The sequence below is a fragment of the Chamaea fasciata genome, unplaced genomic scaffold (genome assembly GCF_029207755.1).
Source record: "Chamaea fasciata isolate MVZ Bird 193981 ecotype frontalis unplaced genomic scaffold, bChaFas1.0.hap1 SCAF_11, whole genome shotgun sequence".
NCBI classification, from domain to species: Eukaryota; Metazoa; Chordata; class Aves; order Passeriformes; family Sylviidae; genus Chamaea; species Chamaea fasciata.
The window spans coordinates 931,985-953,449 of record NW_027094096.1 but is presented as its reverse complement, the minus strand read 5'-3'; the positions used below and the strand labels follow the sequence as shown (position 1 = coordinate 953,449).

Sequence of the window (21,465 nt, the reverse complement as noted above, 5' to 3'; positions counted from 1 at the left end):
CAATTCCTTTTCCAACAGGAACTACAGGAGATGGTTTAGATTAATCTAATTGTGGTGTATTTTGTCTATGTGGACATGGAGCTGCTGAAGGATCAAGGAAAGGCCTTGGTTTGCACATCACCACTTCCGTGGCCACATACACACCAGGGGCTTCCCCTGGTGGAAGCAGTTGTGCCCAGTCAAGCCCTTCACTCCCAGGTCCTTTTTTAAAATCAGCACCTTCTCAAGGACATGGTAGAGCAGAAACTGACTTTTGAAGGAATTTGTTCTACGATAAGAGGATGAAGTGAAATTAATTTGGTATCTGGACTCTTTTTTTAATATATATATGAATATAAATGTAGTTAAATTGGATATTTCCATCAAATAACAAGATTTATGTCTGGAAGTTGTTCTTTTATGCTGTATTGTTATTAGGCCTCGTTTAGAATTGTTATTTGTGTGCATTCAGTTTTGAGAAGAGCACCCTTTGTATACTAAAAGCTGTGAGTGGCCTTCCTCTTTAGAGATTCAGAGAGAGAGAAAATGAGTGAATACTTACGGAAGTACACAATAATCTCAGTCCAGGAGGGGTAAGGATAGACAGAGAGACAGGATGCTGCAAATTTCCATCATCTCTGTGCATGAAGTTTCTCATCTAGGTAAAAGCCCTCAGGCTTGGCAGTCCCATCCTTTCCAACATGATCCTCTATTTGAAGTCAACTTTTTTTTTTTTTTTTATGATGGAGTTTAGTTGTATATTACTTGAAGCTCAAAAGAGTTTCTTATGCTCTTAAACACTTACTTTAGAAATTGGTATGCAGCCTGCACTGCTTTATGCATACAACTTTAATAAAACTGCAGAAACAGATCAGTGAAGTGTTTGCCTATAGACTGCAGAAACAAATCAGCGAGGTGTTTGCCTACAAAGCCAGTAAGGGAGAAATGATAAATGAATCACTAATTCTGCAACAGAGATGAAATAATTCCAGGACTTAAAAAGTCTTTGTGGCATTCCTGGCACCTCAAGTGCCTTCCATTACAGCTCTGTCTGTTCTGACACACTATATTGCCACTTTCCATCTTTAAATGGTATTTTGACAAATATTTTTTCAGTGCCTTGCTTCAAAACAGTTTTTGGTAGTACAAGGATGAGTCACCAGTGATAATAAATGCCAAAAATATTCTTTGAGATCCCAGCTGAAAGAAGCTTGTTTAATATAAGTTTATAATGCAGCCGCTCTCTCACTGATAACAACAAAATCTTGACAAACCAGTTACAGTGACTTTCCAGAACTTGATTTATGACATACAGAAGTTCCCTTGGGCCCCCTTGGAAGTATTCCCTACAAACTGGTGTGGGTTTGTGCATTTCTCATTTCTGCAGTATAGCCCAGTGGGAAATGCAGTGACTGCTCTGTGCTTCTGTAAAACTTCTACGACCTTACGGAGCAACCAAGCTCAATATTTTATAATTTCTCGACTTGCTTTTGCTTGAAATTACTTGGACATTTCTCTGCATATTTCTGTTCTACATTTTGCAATTTTCTGACCTGTTTTATTACAGCTTTATTACACTGGTATGGGATTTTTCACACCTGTTAATGCTCAGCCACTGTTCCCCAAGACTTTAAATGAGCTGGGTCAGGCCTTCTGAAGACGATCCCTATGATGTGCTGCCATTGGGTCTTACATGGACAACTTTTTCCCATATGTAGTTATGGTCATTCCCAAGGGAAGTTAGAACTGTTGCAAACATCCTTTAGACCCTAAGACACCCATTTCTCAACCAAGGCAGGAAAAAGGAAGGAAACTCTGCAAAGAATAAAAGGAACTTAAAATTGTCTGTAGCCTCATGAAATATTAAAAAGTATAATATTCTTAAAGCATCCTGAGGGGAGGCCCTCAAAATAATTCAACTTCTAAGAGAAAATCTTGATATGGAGTTATTAATAGACCTTAAAAAGCTGGATTAAAGCCCTGGTTTGGCAGTACCCCTCCTCTGAGGGGAGGCCCTCAAAATAATTCAATTTCTTAGAGAAAATCTTGATATGGAGTTATTAATAGACCTTAAAAAGCTGGATTAAAGCCCTGGTTTGTCAGTACCCCTCCTCTGAGGGGAGGCCCTCAAAATAATTCAACTTCTAAGAGAAAATCTTGATATGGAGTTACTAATAGACCTTGAAAAGCTGGATTAATGCCCTGGTTTTGCAGTACTCTGGGAACTCAAGAAGTTGAAAGCCTAGAATGGAAATTCTTAATCAAACAATGATTTGAAGGTAAACAGTTGTATTCATTATCTTATTTGCCAGCTACTTCTAATATTTCTCTTTTACACTGTCTATGATTTATCACTTGTGCAACAGAATTTGTACAACATGTGCACAAACTGGTTTGGAAATGTTTGAGATTTGTTGTTCTTGTGAGATGTTCTTGTGAGTCACGCAGGGGAGGGGAGTGCCTTCCTCTGTCGTTGAGTGACTGATTTTAAGAGGCTTCTACGGAGCACGGCAACCCAGAGCGCGGCGACCCGGAGCGCAGCGAGCAGGAGCGGGCAGACGGGTGTGGCATGTCTCTATGGGAGTGGCACGGCAGTTTGCACAGCAGTTCATGCAGGCAGGGCAAGCAGGCGGGGTTGCAGGTTTTCTTACTAGTAAGGTTTGCTTTGTGTTGTTTGCAGAGTTTCTGTTGATTGGTTGGTTGGTGTTTCTGGTACTAATGGTTTTTACGCGATCAAAAACTGTAGTTAGTACAAGTCTATGCAACCAAATGGAACCCTCCAGAAAGGACGTGTCTGTACAGACCCATTCCTGTGAGGAGTGTTTGAGTGGTTTAAAGGGGCGCTGCAGAGGAAAGCTGCCTGCGGTGTTAACAGGTGAACAATCTCCTTTCACTGGTGCCCGAGCTTAGAGACGAAGTTGAAGGACTAAGGAGTATCTGGGAAAGTGAAAAGGAAATGGATTGGTGGAGTTCAGTCCTTCCATCCCTGAGGGAGGCCCACCAAGAGTCAGAGGACTCCTGTGCCTCTCATTGTCAGGCAATAGAAGGACATCTGGTAGATGAAGGGGAGTGGAAATGGGTCCCTGCTCGGAGAGGTAATAATAAAAATTCCTCCCAACCCCCATCCCCTAGCCAGGTGCCACTTCAGAATAGGTATGAACCCCTGGATGTAGAGAGTCAGCCAGATGATTTAGAAGAAAATCATCTGTTCAGTGAGCCTCCCAAATTTGATTCATCTGTAAGACAGATCACCACCTCTAACATCAAAAAGAAAAGAAGGGTAATTGTAGTGGGTGACTCCATTCTGAGGGGAGCAGAGGGTCCCATATTTGACCAGACCCATCCCACAGAGAGTTCTGCTGCCTCTCTGGGGCCCAGGTACAGGATATCACTGAGAGACTTCCTGGCCTGATTCAGCCCTCTGATTATTACCCACTGCTGATACTCCAGGCTGATAGTGATGAGATTGAAAAGAGGAGTGTCAAGACAATTAAAAGGGACTTTTGGGCACTAGGATAAGTGGTTGAAAGGACAGGGGCACAGGTAGTCTTTTCCTCAGTCCCTTTGGTGGCTGAAAAAAATGGTGAAAGGAATAGGAGAGCCCACAAGTGGCTCAAGGGTCATCAGGAGAATTTCAGATACTTTGATCACAGGCAACGTTTACAGCACCTGGCCTGCTGGAACCAGATGGGCTCCATCTCTCTGTTAAGGGCAGAAGATTTTAAGCTCATGAACTGGCAGAACTTGTCAAGAGGGCTTTAAACTAGGTTTGAAGGGGGAAGGGGATGCAGCTGGGCTGTCTGGAAATAGGCCCAAGGGTGGCAAGCCTGAGTTAGGGGTGAAATCAGTAGCCCAGCTGAAGTGCATGTATACCAATGCTGGCAGCATGAGTAGCAAACAAGAAGAGCTGGAGGCCATGGTGCAACAGCAAAGCTGTGATGTAATGGCCACTGCAGAAACTTGGTGGAATGACTCACATAGCTGGAGCACTACCCGGTGGCTACAAGTTCTTCAGAAGAGACAGGAAAAAGAGAAGAGGTGGAGGGGTGGCCCTTTATATTAGGGAGGCTTTTGATGCCATAGGTATTGAAACTAATGATGATGAACTTGAATGCCTAATTTAAGGGGAAGGCAAACAAGGCTGACATCCTACTGGGAGTCTGTTATCATCCACCCAACCAGGAAGAAGAGGTGGACAACTTATTCCATAAGCAGCTAAGAATTTGTCAGGATCATCATCCCTTGTTCTTGTAGGCAACTTCAACTTGCCAGACATCTGCTGGGAACTTAATAAAGCAGAAAAAAAGCAGTCCAGGAAATTTTTAGAGTGTGCAGAGGACAACTTTTTGTTGCGACTGGTGGGTGAGCCCACCAGGGGAAGGACTTTGTTAGATCTGTTGTTTGCAAATAGTGATCGGCTGGTGGGAGATGTGGTTGCAGGCCGCTTGGGGCCTAGTGATTATGAAATTATAGCATTATCAGTATTTGGTGAAATCAGGAGGAACATCAATAAGACTTTTACACTGGATTTCTGGAGGGCAGACTTCAGCCTGTTTAGGAGACATATTCAGAAGGTTCCTTGGGAAGCAACCCTGAAAAACAAAGGAGTTCAGGAAAGGTGGGCGTGCTTCAAAACAGAGATCTTGAGGGACAGGTCCCTGTGTGCCAAAAGACGAGTCAGCGAGGCAAACGTCCAGCCTGGATGGGCAAGGAGGTTTTGGAGGAACTTAGGAATAAAAAGAGGATGTATCATCTTTGAAAGGAGGCTCATGTCTCTGAGGAAGCATTTAAGGAATTTTCTAGAGCATGTAGGAAAAAAATTAGGGAGGCCAAAGCTCAGTTTGAACTCAAAATAGCAACTTCTGTAAAGGATAATAAAAATGTTTTTATAAATATATTAATGGTAAAAGGAAAGGCAAGACCAACCTTTGTTCTTTATTAGATGTGGGAGGGAACTTAGCAACTACAGATGGGGGGAAAGCAGAGGTGCTTAAAACCTTCTTTGCCTCAGTTTTTAGTGGGAAGGTGGCTTGTCCTCAAGACAACTGTCCTTCTGGGTTGGTTGATGGTATGAGGGAGCAGAAAGGTGCCCCTGTTATCCAAGAGGAGACAGTCAGAGAACTGCTGATTTGCTTGGATGTTCATAAGTCTGTGGGCCCAGATGGGATCCACCCCAGGGTGATCAGGGAGCTGGCAGATGAGCTTGCAAAGCCACTGTCCATCATTTACCAACAATCGTGGCTCACTGGTGAGGTTCCAGATGACTGGGAGCTGGCCAATGTGACACCCATTCACAAAAAGGGTGAGGAGGACCCTTTTAGTGATTATAGACCAGTCAGCCTGACCTCAGTACTCGGTAAGGTTATGGAACAGTTTATACTGAATGCCATCACACAGAACTTACAGGATGGCCAGGGTATCAGGCCCAGTCAGCATGGGTTTAAGAGGGGTACCTCATGTTTGACCAACCTGGTCTCCCTTTGAGACCAGGTGACCCGCCTGGTGGATGCAGGAAAGGCTGTGGATGTTGTGTATTTGGACTTCAGCAAGGCCTTTGACGCTGTCTCCCACAGCACACTCCTGGAAAAGCTGGCAGCCCACGGCTTGGATAGGAGCACTCTTTGCTGGGTTAAGAACCGGCTGGATGGCTGGGCCCAAAGGGTGGTGGGGAATGGTGCTGCATCCAGCTGGCAGCCAGTCACCAGTGGTGTCCCTCAGGGGTCTATGCTGCAGCCACTTCTGTTCAATATCTTTATTGATGACATGGATGAGGGTATAGAGTTGTTCATTAGTAAATTTGCAGACGACACTAAACTGGGAGCATGTGAAGGGAGAAGGGCTCTGCAGAGAGACCTGGAACAGTTGGATGGATGGGCGGAGTTCAATAGGATGAAGTTTAATAAGTCCAAGTGCCAAGTCCTGCACTTTGGCCACAGTAACCCCTGCAACTTCATAGGTTGGGGACTGTGTGGCTGGACAGTGCCCAAGCAGAAAGGGACCTGGGAGGTACTGGTCGACAGCTGACTGAACATGAGCCAGCAGTGTGCACAGGCAGCCAAGGAGGCCAATGGCATCTGGTCTGTATCAGGAGTAATGTGGCCAGCAGGAGCAGGGAGGTCATTCTTCCCTTGTACTTGGCATTGGTGAGACTGCACCTTGAGTATTGTGTCCAGTTCTGGGCCCTCAGTTTAGGAAGGATGTTGAGATGCTTGAGCGTGTCCAGAGGAGGCAGAAGGCTGGTGAGGGGCTTGGAACACAAACCGTGTGAGGAATGGCTGAGGGAGCTGGGGTTGTTTAGCCCGGAGAAAAGGAGACTCAGAGGTGACCTTATCACTCTCTACAACTTCCTGAAAGGTGGCTGTAGTCAGATGGGGGTTGGTCTCTTTCTCCAAGCAGCAACTGACAGAACATAGGACATAAGACATATGAGAGGACATAGTCTCAAGCTGCACCAAGGGAAATATAGGTTAGACATTAGGGAAAAGTTTTTTACAGAAGGAGTGATAAAGTACTGAAATTGTCTGCCCGGGGAGGTGGTGGAGTCACCATCCCTGGATGCGTTTAAAAAAAGACTGGATGTGGCACTTGGTGCCATGGTTTAGTTGAGGTCTTAGGGCATGGGTTGGACTCAGTGATCTTGAAGGTCTTTTCTAACCTAATCATTCTGTGATTCTGTGATTCTGTTACTTGGGCAATTTCCTGAGGCCCCTCAGGAAATTTGGCTTAAAAGAAAAGCATGTTGGCTTTGAGGTGGTGTCTGAAGCATTTCACAAAGGTAGGACTGACATCTTTATCCTTCCAAAGGCAGGTTAGGAGACAAAGAGGTTGTATTATTAATAAATACAAATTCATTTATCAATATGCCTGAACTGTTTATTCCAGCCTTGGAGTCAGGGTTTCTGGACATCTGCAGTTCAGGAATAATATACGGTGTTTTTTTCCATGGATTTACTTTAACATCTGGGTAGTCTCTTGACAATGTGAAAGCTTAGAAAGGTGTATGTTCAAGCACATGATGAAAAATCATGTAAAAATGCAGAACTGAGCAGCTTTTTAGTTCTACAGTTAAAAACAAAACATGGGGTGCTGCCTAACTGCAGTGAGCAAGTGTTACTGAACTGACATATTTGCTTGATGCAATTTAGCATCAAGAAAGGTGGGTTATAATGGAATTATTTAATCATGAATGAACTACTGATCTAATTTACTAAGACACCTGGAAGCTAAAGCATAACAGCACAAAGACATGCTGCACCTACAGTACCTATTCAGACATTTCAGATGCTTTATCTGTCAGCATGATTAAGCTATTTCATTATTTAAAGTTGTAATTAAGCCATCCATATTTTTGAAACCTATTGTGAAAATCAGTATTATACATTACAAGTTTCAAGGCTACAAAGCATCTCACAGCTTGCATGCAAATCAGTTTGCAAACTCTTCCTGTCACTGCAGTGAAGTGTACTGTGTCACTGCCACAAGTGAATGTACCTTAAATAGAAAGATTCTTATTTGAAAGCTGCATTTTCTAATGCAGTTGTTTACTTGCACCAAGTAAGAACTTGATCTCCTAATTTTTCCTTTCTATACTTTACCCACTGAATTTTTTTCTTAAATTTATTATTGAAATTGTAGTTTGTGTACGCTGTACAACCTTGGCACAGAGAGAGATGCACTTTATATATCCCCTTAAAATTCCTTTCAGCTTTACATCTTACTCTCTAAGTAATGCCTAATATTCTAGAAAGATACTATTATGGTTGCTAGTGGTTTAATAAAACTTATGTCAGGCATTTGTCATGTGAAAGTCGCCATATAAACAACTCCCCACCTAAGACTGTAGGAGTCATTTAACTGTACTATGGATTTGTCAGTTGTCACTGCACCACCTCCCTAGGTCATCAAAATCAATATTCTTATTTACAGAGCTCCTGGGATATATTAGGAATGACTGTGCTGAGTAAACCAAATGTGTGATTTACATGAATTTGAGGAAAGATCAATTTTACTTTTTATAAACAGCTCTGCTTTTCTATAAATATTGATTGTCTTAAGACATAGATTTAAAAAACACTTTTTTGTATTCTCCAAGCTTTCAGAAGAATTGGTATCTATTGGCCATATTGAACTTTGATGTTTTTACTCTGTTTATGTGCTGCAGAAAGTAAAAAATTCCTGAGGGCTGCACAAGGCATCTACAGAGCTGATGCGCCAGTGTGAATTCACTGGTGTGAATCTCTCTGGTTGAGATTCCAAGCCTCTGCTTCCTTACCAATGGATATCCACTGTGTAAGGATAAGGAGAATCAGCAGCTGTTAAATAAGGTCAGGGTAACTGTGCAGATTTTCAGTTCAATGCCACCAATTAAAAATGTACTCTTCAAGCTGTGCTTGGATCTGTGAGCTTTGCCAGATCATGGCAGAGCCAGGATAACTTCAAAATTTAACATTGACCATTCTCTCATTAGCAATTACGAGCTGATTACAAATAATTGTGGATCCACTTACAGTTTTGTAGCAGTACTAGTGCTGGCTAGGAAATAGGAATCCTTATGAATAATTTCATGTCTTGAAAGCTTTTTCTACTTCAGAGTTTCATATTCTTTATAAGCAGGCAGTGAACCCCACAGAAACTTCCTAGGAATGCAAAAGCAGGATTCTCACTTGAATTTTACATTAGCAGAAGTTGTTTTTAAATGAAATTCTAAGTGCAACTTTAATGTTAGAAATTGCAGGTTTATTGAATCATAATTTCAGGAAAGTTCTTGGAATTCTTTGGTATTATTGATAGCTGTGATGTTTTTTAGTATTAGGGGTTTTTAAAGTAATTGCATATTAAAGTCATTACAAACTTCCATCAGCAAGAAAATTTCTCAAAAGAAGCATCTCTATGCCATAGAAGTTGCACAAAGTTCTGGCAGAGTATTATAACAAACCTTCCAATTTTAAAATATCCTCACAGCAGTCAGTGAAGTTCCGATTTGTAATTTATTCACAACTGCTTGGGAACAGACAAAAAGCTGCAGACTGATATTGCACAGATCTCCCTACCCCTGCTTTAGTGTTCTTCCAAATGGACAATTAAGGGTATTCCAGACGGCTCAGAATTTTACTGGATTTTTTTCAAGCAGTTACTCAGAGTCCAGAGTCTCACTAAGTTCTTTTACAATCTTACAGTGATCCTTTCATTACTGATTCAGTCTTTTCCCTTCCAGTTTGTTCAGTCCATTAACCTGTGGACTCAAACCTGTTCAGAGGAATTTACTGTTGCTGTAATTGCACACATGGCCTGTGTACTACGTTTTGTTCTTTCTTAAGCGACTTCATGCTCTCTCTCCCTGAGGCACCTCTGCCACCATCCCTGCATTTGGATACACTCCCAAGTGAGGGTTTGCTGCAATGCTATGGCCAGCACAGAGACTCTGATTTCAAATTCAGCCTTCATTTTCTGTGTGATGAATATTTAACCAAATGTGGCTGATTTAATGAAAATTCCTGCAGTAACTTATCACCCAGTGCTCAGCTAAAGTAGAACTGGAATAACAGTTAAGTGTATTACAATTCAAACATAAAATGATGGTATTTATCTGACTCTAGAGTGTGTGCAATAGGAGACCATATGTAGTCCTGTATGTGCAGAGGTGACAAGAAACGTCCAGTTGCCTTCAGGTAATAAAAGACATTTATGTCACACTTGGGTTCCTTCCTGCAAGAGCAGAACTTCTCTTCCTCTCCTTGACCGTCACTATCTAGCCCAAATGGACTAATTGGGCTTGGATTTCAGAAATATGCAGCTCTCAGCTGGCTGTGACTGTGGGAATACAGCTGCTAGAAAGCAGGACTCAGAGTACTGCTGAACTTGTGACAGAAGTGGACATGCTAATTTTGGTGGGCCACAAGCCCTGGCAAGTCAAGGCAGAACCCTGAGAGAGGAAGCAAAAGATAACGGTGTGCTTTGTTTATAACAAACCATGCAAGACAGTACAGGCCTGTGCAAGTCTGTGCTAGCCTTTAGTTAAGCAATGTTACTAAGAAACATAGATATGGTTGTTATAGTTCTTATGGCCTAAGCAAGTAGTTATTTTTAGCTATAGCTGTAAAGGTATAAATACTGAGCTCTGGAATCAATAAAATTGGCTTCATGCATGCAAACCACGGACACCCTGTCTCTTCAATCACTGACAGCAGACAATTCACCTGTTGTCTTTATTTCTGCAGTTACAGTTGTTTCATGTCATGTAAGACTTTCATATGACTTGGTCTGGATCTGTTACTTCATAATTTAGGGGAGCATGTTGGAATTTTTGTCCTTAATATTCAGAATTTTTTTTCTTTAAGTTACTTACAATTTTGAAAGCAAGCACCTGACCTATTTGGGGAAACTAAAAGGCCGATTTTTCAGTGGGTTTTCTTGGGGTTTTTTTTGTTTTTTTTTTAACCTGAAGAACCTGTTGTCTCATTTCTAACAATAGTAATTTCAGCACCCATTTACCAGTCAGGAAAACAGTGCTTCACTGGGAAAATTTCAGACAGCTCAATTGTGAATAAATGTTTGAACCTTTAAACAATTACTTTAATGAGATCCATAAAACTCTAAGGGCTTGTGCAACACTGATATGGAAAATGTCTTGCCACAGTCTATTTGTATCATGTCCCTAACATCAACCCAGAACTACTCTGGGATGCAGACCCTCAATGCTGACTTGTTTCCTCCCATAAAAGCACTAAGAACATGATCGTGATTAGTACTAAAAGCAAGCTGCATATTGACAAAATAACGGCATTGTCTGGCAAAGTCACAAATACAGCTGATAACTAATTACCTTTCTATGGTATATAACGTATAATCAGTCTGTCTGCAAAATGCCAGCTCTGTAATTAAAGTCCTAGCAGTCCCCATTTCATTAAAGAGGTTATGCATAATATTTGGGTTTTATGATTTCCTGACTTACCTCTATGTATAAATGCAGCAGCATGGACACACAACCATTCTTCACTTTACAGAAATTATTAAGGTAGCCAAGTATGACTCATTGCCACCTTTTAGTTCCATTAAAAAAAAATAGCATTTGCTTTTCCCTGCATGATGTCCTAATTGCCTGCTGGAATGGATGTAAATCCCAGACTAATCTGCTTGGGGAAGGAGCACCCATTTCTGCTGTGCCCTTGTGCTGCTGTAGCTGTCTCCAGCTCAGACTGCTGCAGTATCCAGACCTGCCACAGCAGTGGGTTCTGGGCTGCACGAGATTTCCCCATGGTTCCCTGGAGAGATCCTCTCAGTTCAGTGTGATACTTGTGTAAGAGCAGGGATTCTTTCATCCCCGATTTGCACTGTGCACTTTCAACAGAGCAAATAATCTTTCAAGTAAATTATCTCTCCCAAAACGTGGAAATTGTGAGAGGTGTTTAACACCTGTGTCATCTCCATCTGCCTTTGCTGAGCACATTAAAAGCAACCCTTGCAAGCAGTCTCAGCACTTCCTTCAGAGATCAGAGTCTTTGAAGAGCGATTTGCCAAGTGGTGGAGCCTTCAAAGAGCCAGCAAAGGACAGGTCTGCAGCCCCAGGCAGAATCCAGGTGTGCTTTCTTCTGTGTGCAGACCAGCCTGGGAACCCCAGTGTTTCCCAGATGAGAGCTGAGAACTGAGGCATCAAGTCTGGATGTTTATTTAATGAATTAATGCCAGCACATAACACTTCCTGTGGGATCTGGATTGATAAGGGAATGTAGTCCTTTGGTCTGACAAAGTGAGTGATGTGTGTAGGTAGGACTGTGTGAGAGGGACGACAGGAGCTCTCTTCAGGCAGTGTTTTCAGAGCTGAGCACAAGTGTTTGCCCTCCAAAGCAAACAAGTCCCAGCTACCCTGTTTTCTTCGTCTCTGGAGTCTAGTTTGCATTAATCCCATTCTTTGTACCTTTATAACATGCTAAAGGCTGGCCGAACCAAGTTTTTTATTTGTTCAGACACAAGCAGCAAGGGAAGGATGTTATCATCCTGCTTTGAACGGTGACAGCCTCTTTTTTCTTCATGCAGCCTCCTGATGCTCAGAGAGACAAAAATTCTCAGTTCCTGAGGACTCTTCAGGAGTGCGGCCACACCTCTAAGTTGTCTCAGTCCTTGGAGCAGCAGGCAGTCAAGAGGCCTGACTTTTAACATTTGAATATTAGCATTTCAGCCAGATTTCTAGAAAGCAAACTGAATAAACTCTATATATATTAATATTTGAGAGCCAAAGGCAAAGAATAGAAGGGCTTGTTTTGTATTAACACTCATAGGTTTTGGGGTTTTTAAATTAAGTCTACGTTTTGATTAAATATTATTAATAAACTGAAAATTATTTACTTGGTTTTCTAGCAAATAATGTGTGTTTCAGCAGGCCTGTTAAATGGACATTTCATTTAGTATATGACCACAATTCCATTTTTAGACAGAACCCTCCAAAGAGTGAAAAATAAGTTTGTTGCGAATGTCCTTATAGAAATATCTAACAGGCAGAATCCCTGCATGTGTGACCTATGAAGGCAGATCCTGGAGACGAGAGAAAGTGATTTAAATTCCAGGTAAGATTCAAAGATGGATGATGAGGCCTCATGAGTGAAATGAAGTAGAATTCTATGTGTGCTGTCTTGAAGAGGGAACAAACTCACAGACCAAAAGCTCATTTCAGCTCCCTTTGAAGTCAGGTTGTTCAAAAGCCCACACCTTTTCAGTTTTGGAGAGGACATCAATAAAGCAAGAAAATAAGACTGACACAATTTGTGCCTCGATGTACATGAAAACATCCCTAATCTGTGTGCTCCCTTCTCAGTGATGCCCTCAGGAACATAATGGGTGCCATTTGGAAATAAAGGAGTTTCATGCTTTATAAATACATTAATAGTCGAAATTAAAAAAATTAATTCAATACTTCAATAAATAATGTCAATCAGATATCAGGTCTCAGGTTAGGAAACAAAGGAGGTATTCAGGCCCTTTCAGTTAGGTAGGACCTCAAAGGATCTGGTGGGTTTCGTAGTTCTCCTTAATATTACTCTTATTTGCTAAGTGGTAAATGTGTTCTGTTTGGGAATAACTCCCAAAGACATGATCTACCCAAGTTTTTGCATATTTTCATCTCTGATCATATATATACACATTTGGGTACATAACATTTATATAAGCTTCTTTAAAAAGATATTTAACAGAGAATTTATACTGACAAATCACAGTGTAAATCAGTATCTGGCATATAAATGAAACAGTCATAAAAGCCCTTTAAATTGGGAGGCAGGAAATAAAACTTTTCTGACTGAGACTTTGGTTGATCTTTTTATTCCTCAGATTCAGTTGTTTCAAGTTGATCTGAAAAAAGTCCTCGTGAGTCACACTTTGGGACACGAAAGAATGAGGCAGGCAGCAAGAAGGTCAGCAGGAGAGTTCTATATTTAATTTTCTGACTCCATCTTATATACAATTCTTTCAGAAGGCACAAGATTGGCAACATAGGTTGCCACCTCTTTGACTTCGTTGGTGAAGACCACCATCAGTCACCTTTCTCCTCCCAGAGAAGAAATATGTAAAGAGATAAATTCTAAAAATATACATAGTTTTCTTGAAGCTGCGTGAGAACAAAATGCAAACACTGAAAAGCAGGCAAAGTTAGGGCAACACTCAAGTTTCATTACTCGGTAAAAAGTGCATTCATTTCACAATATTGATCATTCTTTCCATTTAGATAGGAGTAGTTTTCCACCCTGATACAAGCAATGCAATATTTTATTGAGCCTGACAAGCTGCAGCATCTGTGGTGGGAGGTACAGTGCCTCTCTTCCCTTGCTTTTCCTGCTCTCCTCAGTTGTAGATTTTCAAGGGCAAATCCAAGCTGGCAGTGGCCATCCTACTTCTCTGAAGCAAATATCTTTGCATTATCCTTAATGGTTTTATTTGTTCTTTTTATACCCCGACGTCAGGGGACTTTTCTGCCTTTTGTTAATTTTTGATTGATAGGTGTTAATTAATAGAAAAATAAAGGGGATTTTTTAAAAGAGGAAAAAAGGGAAATAATACACCAGGGTGAGTTACTGTTCAGTAAAGCTTCCTGTTACAAGTAGTGAAATATTATAAGAACAAAGAGCAGATAAAATAGAAATTATTTGTTATTTACTTTTTTAAACAACAGTAAAAGAACCTGAAAAATATTTTAAGTGGTCTGGTCTCCTCCTGGCTGTCTCACTTCTCGTGGCAGCAGTGCTGCTCCCTTCATTTGGTGTAAGTTTCTGACAGCTTCAGAAGGGAATATTGCTTCTGAAACAGGAGGCCACTGCTCTACTCCCATTCTAACTCTTCTTTGGAGACCAGCCTTCAGCCCAGAAAGCCTGGAAAGAGGGATGGCCCAATCCAGAGCACCACAGTCAAATAATGTTAACTGGGGTTTTTTTATATGACACAGTGAGAGCAAGAGAGAGGTTAGTGGTGAGTAAAAATTTCCTTGCTGGTGAAGAAGAACCAACATCCATCTTAATCCCACAGAAATTTTGTTATGGGACTGCTATAACAGTTTATATAAATTATTTTCCCTTCTATTACCTACCAAGACTTCATTATTTGATAGCTTAAGGAATCTCAATATAACTTTAATAGTAGAGTTAACAAGTATCAGTTTTCATTAGCTGTGTATCACTTCAATGGTTTAGTTTCAATTTCAGTCCAACTCTGTTATTAAATACTTAGTTCCTGAAAATGTTTTTTTCATCTTTGTATGCTCTGATAATTTCTCTTTCTTTAATAATTTTTAAATGAATTTATTCTGATAGGAGCTATTGAACGTACCCTTAAATCTTTAAAACTAGAACATTTACAACTAGAATAGTACAAATTGGTCTAAGAAAATATTCACATTGATATGAACTGTTTTGAGTTTATTCATTTCAGTGATTGTACCATGTTGACTTTCTAGAAACAATGTTCCCTTTTTACTTTAAAGCTTTAGAAATACGTAACTATTCTACAACCCTGTTTTCAAATGTTTCAAATTAGTTTGTGATTAAAACCCCCCAAATTTGTGTGTATGTATGCATATGCATATGTATATCTCATACATTGATATGTATATATGTACCACTAAAAGCTGTAAAGGACTGCATCAAGGAATTGCTTTTACCATCTTTCTGTCATGCAGTAATGTAAAAGTCTTCAGGTATGGGACAGAGATGGGAAGTTTCTTCTAAGACTAAGTCAGGAGACCAATCTGTGCAGGGGAACAGCCAGATAAATTTCAAGTGAGAGTGGTTTCTGGTGGAAAAGGGCCAGCACTCTTGTCATGCAAGACCTCATCAGGGGACTGCAGAATAAGAAACTAAGAGATGTCTTTTATCATTTCATTCCCTGTCCTTTATTTTTCTACAGTTAGTGAATAGAGGTTTACCCTGAGATTTCTTAAATCCTTTCTGTTTTTACACACTGAAGGTTCATTTGCAGAGGACTCAAATGTCATGTGTGGTTGGAATGAAGCCGGCTTCATTAAGTGCTGGAATAATAGTGTGGCTGTTATGATTCTGAAAGGGGCAAAGGATGCTGAGGTGCAAGGCAGTGATCAGCTCTGCCTGGCAGAATGCCGGCAGCAACAGGAGCAAGAACACTGGCTAACAGGGAGCTCAGTGCCGCAATTAACATCCTCTCTCCAGCATATGGGGCAGCGAGCTCAGACAAAACCAGATAATAAATCTTGGAAAACTCACAGTCAGATTTTTATATTTAACTCTTTTACACTGAGGATGACACACAAACCAGAATAGAACTAACTCACAGTAATGAGAAATTTCCCCCAGTTGCTACAGGGTGACTTGCAATACCTTGTTCACCTTCTTTTTTGAGATGAAAATACCTTGTTCACCTTCTTTTTTGGCTATGTCAGTCAACCTCCAAATAAAACACACTGCAGAGTTCTGCAAGGTTCAGGTTTTTAATTGAGGGAAAATCAAAGATCGAAACATGTCTTACATCTGGAAATCTGGTGCTAAACGCAGGCTCACCTGTTTTAGGTGCTTGCTCTTCCTTCTGCTTTCATTTTAATGGACGTGGACCAGAAATGGCTGAGGAGGGAAAAAATAATCCCTTTTATTTGTCACTACAAAGTAAAGAAGAATTTCTGATAAAATACAACAAGGCATTTCCTATGGGAACATCTGTAGCTGCAAAGAAAGATACTTGGCAGACTTGCTATATAAATATAGTTCAGGAATTAGTTTGGATGAATTGGTATTGTTGGGGTATTTCTCAAGAGAAAAAAAAAATGTTAAACTTTCCTCACCAAATTTTTTAAGTGATTTAATAGACATCCACACTTCTGTTTGACATGCTAAATAAACCATATTGCGTAATAAATTGCAGGGCTCAAGATATTTTAACAAAATATGCTATCCATATTTTTCCTAAAAATATCAAATCTTAGGGTTGTTTCCTGAATAGTCTGTGAAAATCTGTTTTTTTAAGTGAAAGAAAATGTCTGAATTGAATAATAATTCTAATATTAATAAATCTAATAAATATTAAGCAGAAGAAAAAATATTAAACAGTGAGTAAATAGTTGAAAATATCAATTTGGAAAGAAGACTGTGATTAGATACCTACTTATTTGCATACTTAGTTCTTATTAGATACATGCTTATTTCCATACTTGAGCAGGTACACAAGAAATTCCAGTTTTTCTAATGGACAGTTTCCTAGACTATCCAACTGAATAGTCATATTGAAGAAATATTGTTTTATAAGGTAGACAAATTCTCATTTAAAATCAATCAGCATGAGGCTGCATTATCCTTTCAATTAGTGAGATCATAAGAGCAAGGAAGTGCTTCTCAGTCCTTTGGCAGGAAATACAAACTGTTTCCAGATCCCTCACCAAAACTCCTGTCAGGAAACAAAAACTTGCTTTAGACTTCCATAAGGAGCAGGGAAGTCTCTTTTGGTCCCTTCTCTTGGTAATGTTCTTCTGATACTGAGCTGAGGTTCCAGAAAGAAGGGATTAATTTGCACAGTGCTCATCTCCTTTATTCTATGACTGTTCACACACAGTCCTTTACAAATGCAGCTATAGAGGAATAGTTATTTAATTTTCCAAAACAACTCCCTGCACACAGAGCTGTAACATCACATCAGCATCTGTACTAGATACATCCAAGTTCTGATACAGCTCTGATAGCTGTGGAACAGCTTCCTCAGCTAGGAGTACAAATTACTCCATCCTACAGACACTCCTGATGACACTTGGAAGAGTGGTGATGCTCCAGTCTCAAAAGCAGAAAAGCTCATTCAGAGCAAGGCAGTCTGGCTGGTTGAGTTTTTCCTTCACTGCCAGCCATCAGCTCTCAGAATTCTGCAACTTGCTCAGGGAGACTCTGTGATCACTTTTGAGCACGGCTGTGCAGGCTGAGGTTCAAGCTGAAAGATTTATGTGGAGGTTAAATGTGCAACAGTATTCTTACAGACAAAACATTGCTTTGATAGATTATGATGATGCTTGGAAGTGTATCACCTGTAAATTTAACTCTGGGAGTGTGTATCAATGCCTGCTTTTCCCATATGCAGTATATTTGCCTTCCATTCTTCCTTAATTACTACTTCCATACTGTATCTATTGGCACTGCAGAGACAGGGTGTATTGATTTTACAGATGGAGGAAAAGATGTCATGTGAAGGAGCTGCTGAAGGATAAATGTAGAACACTAAACACAAAGATAGTATCGAAAAAGAAGCCCTGGTACATAATATGAATAGTTAGAGCTTTATTTAAAGTTTTCTTAAGAGGTTGTGGAGATATTAGACATCTGTCTGTAATCTACACACCTTCACTTAGTGGTCAGGAATATCAAACTCTTTTGCAGAGATGTTTTAATAATTTCCAGGCAAGGAATGTTTAGGTTGAGTAAAGCCAACACCTGGGAAGTATGTCCTAATGTGGAGTCTATTACTGAGGTAGAATACATAATGCTACAAGACACAACAATTCATATGACTTAATGGATTTGATTAGTCAGTGTTTGTGCTTCGCTTTTGTTTGTTTCTGAAAGCTCTTCCCCAAAATGAATATGCTGGTGGACTGTACTGTAGCACAAAGCCAATTTCAAGTGCCTATCTGTGGATTCCCACAAAAGCAGACTTTAAACATAAAACCACGTATTCACAGCAGAAACAGATTTTTGCTCATTGTATTAGAAAATAGAAAGGCACCAGGTAACCCAGGTACCCAGTGGAGCAATGCCATACTTCACAATGAATATCTGCCTACTGAATTACACACTTGAGATCTACACCAGGACATTTTTAGCAGTGTTTTTTTCTGTTCCTGGTGATGTAGGGATAATTTTTTAAAAAATAAATAAATCAAAAGTGTTTATAGACAATGAGAAAAAGAGCTCGAAAAGTCAACTCTCTAACTTTTTTTTCTATACCACCTAATCAGCTTTGCAGGTAGCTCAGCTACTGAAATTTGAGGCATAGATTTATTAGAAGAAATCAAAAGGAAGCAGCAGTTATAGCTACAGCAATGCCCCAAAGTGTCCTGGTGTGGGGCAAATTTGGGAGGAAATCTCCGAATGGCGCTACTCTGGAGAGCAAACCCAAACGGCCGCTCCCCCCAGCCGATCCGGGAAAAGAACTTCCTTGGAGAAAAGTGGAAAAAGCTATTTATTTAACAAACAAAATGCCCACAAGCATAAGGAATGAATAATATGAAACAATAAAACCTCTCGCCACTCCGAAGAGAGATGGCAAAACTGAAAGAAGTCCTTTCTGGGAGTTAACTCAGCTCTCTCAGTCTCTTATCAGTCCCAGTCCCTTTGGTGCTGGAAAATCCAGAGGTCCAGAACCCGGTGGGCTGCAGGCGGAAGATCCCGGTCCTCCTCTGGGTTTTTCAGTCCAGAGAGGATTTAAACAGTCCCAAGAAAAAGGAAAAAAAAAAACAAAAACAAAAACAAAAACAACAAAAAAAAAAACCAGTCCAGGAAGCTTCTTTGCCTCAGCTAGCTAAACTAGCTCTCTGGCTGCTGTCGTGCATCCGACAAACACACTGTCCCGAGAAAGAAGAAGAAAAAATGCAGAGGAGTGAACGCTGTTTTTCAAAACAAGCTGCACGCTTTTTCTTTCCCTGCTTTGCTCTCAGAACCAGTCTTAAAGGCACAGAACACAACATACAGCACGCATAGAAGAGACGACTGGGGATACAGGCCTCATAACGTCACCCTAGGACACAAGGTATCTCCTTTTCTTCTTTTAAACTAACGTGCCTTAATTGCAGACGTCTGTGGGATGAGGACTGACATTAGGAAAACAATTAGGATAATAATTGAGTTTCTAAAGTAACAGATAAAAGCATATTCAATATCTTTACAGATGCAGTCTCTGAGACAACCATGTTACACCCCAGAGGGGGAGAGGAGAAAGACTCTCTGCTGACCTGTGAATTGCCTTCATGCAAAACTCACCAGTCTTGGGCAGAATGACTCAACTGCCTAAAATGCTTATTTTTTTAAATTTACATATGTAAATACACAATACCTTTCTTTGAAAAATTGCAAATATATGTAACTTTTTTCAATACGATATGAAATCCACCACCAACCAGTTCCAAATTATTATCTTTTTTAGGTTTCCGTGTTGCAGTGGCACTATTCCTTAGGTCCTGACTCAAAGTATAATGGAACAGTCATTTGGAACCTTCCAATTTAGCTCTCTGTAAGCAGTGCAGTGCTTTCTCCCAATACTATAAAAGTATGTTCAAAATACATTTTTTTTTGTCTCAAAATATATAAAAAATTATCAAAAATATTTGAATTAGCAGAAAAATGCCAAACTTTGTAAATTTTGAAAAAGCTCTTTCAGAAGGATTTTTTTAGAGATTAAGAGAAAAATGTGGTATTTTTTAAATTCAAAGCATTATCCTCTCCCCATCCAATTATCATCTATTTTCAGCACTCTGAACCAGGGTAGTGGGGCCAGGTGTCTTGGTTTGGGAAGACAGGTATCTGCCAGGTAAAAGCTGGAGTTTCCTTTGGAATGGAGAGTGCAACACCCCCCCCCCCCCCCCTTTTTTTTTTTTTTCCAATTATAAATTTACAATCAGAGGCTCTTAGGCAAAGATTTGGGAAATAGGAATAGCAGTTCTTTACTAGTATGTATTTAAAAGCAAACAAAAAAAACCTCCAATCAACTACAGAATTATTAACAAAAGAAAACAGTACCAAGAACCTTGAGGGTTTTGCTTCACAAAACCCAGGGCAGTTTGGTTTCGGTGTCCCTGCAGCATTCTCAGAGCACCAAGCTGAAACAGTGGAAAAGTCCCGGGCTGGTCGCTGGGATGGCAGGGTGTCCCGGCAGGCAGGGGCAGGATGTCTCGGCAGCGCAGGGGGTGCAGGGGTCACGCTGGAGCAAGAGGAGCAGCGCCGAAGAAGCCGAAGGCGAGGCAGGGCCTGGACCAGCTCCCAGTGGGTGGCAGGGAAAACTCAGGATTCAGGCCGAACCGGTGATAGTAGATTTCCCAGGACTGGATCCCTTTGGCCACAGTGGAACTCCTCTTGCCAGCAACAGCCCAGCCGTTCTCTTTCCCCCAATGCCGAAAAAGAAAAAAAAACAGCCCACAGCTGCCTCATGCTCTGTCCTTTACCTGCGTTATCTCCTCCTTCCAACTTTGCCCACCTCTTTGTTTCGGTTAAGTACTCTCAAGTATCCAACACTTGGTCTCCTTGGTAACTTATGGGGAAAAAGTTCTTTAGAGAAAGAAGGAACAAATCTAACCCCCAACACCAGGTTTTGAAGCCGAGCCACAAAGCATTTGGCTGCTTTCAGAACAAGGCAGGAGGGTTGAGCAGGAGACTGGCTGAGTGACCAATGCTAATGCCATTAAGATTCCCTGCATCTTTTGCCTTCTTTGGTGGGGGGATATAAAAATGCAGAGTTGTCCACTTCGAAAAGCCTGTCTTTGGTCACTTTTCCCTTGGCACCGTTATAAATGATCACGAGCCAATTCAAAATCCAAAGATTTGTTTAGCAATTTCAAAAATCAATTTCAAAAGCGTCACAATAAATCAGGACAGCATCGATCGAATGTTGGGTGGACCACCCAGCAGCAACAATGGTGGTCTCAGGTATGGCCACGAATTCAGGGTCTCAGGGTAGGAACTTTATACCGTTTTTCTGCCCTGAGGCAAAAACACGACTGCCGCAAAGAACACGCATTCACCCAAAACATGACATCATGCAAATAGCACAACTGCCGAAATGTCCTTCATGCCCCGAGGGGTGTTTTTGAAAGGGTTTCCTGAAGAATTGTAACAAAGTCCAAAAATGAGTCTCTGAATTTTCTGTTGGGAGACTTGATGAAATCATCTGCTAGTTTTCATCGAGATCAAGATCGATATCAGATCCCTGAGTGGCTTCGAAGATGTGGCACGCCCGTGATTAATGAGCCGTTTTCACGTTATCTCTTCTGTTATGTTGCAAATGTCATGGTGG

The 21,465-nt window shown here is 40.8% G+C and overlaps 1 protein-coding gene across 1 annotated transcript in view; it reads left to right on the top strand.

The window, feature by feature from the left end:
• The window catches only part of CLSTN2 (calsyntenin 2), an 82,321-nt gene that overhangs the window by 37,110 nt on the left and 23,746 nt on the right, over nucleotides 1-21,465 (top strand). The window contains exon 7 of the mRNA XM_066193826.1: nucleotides 790-913. Within this exon, the coding sequence (XP_066049923.1) occupies nucleotides 790-913 (124 nt within the window). The remainder of the gene's footprint in view (nucleotides 1-789; nucleotides 914-21,465) is intronic.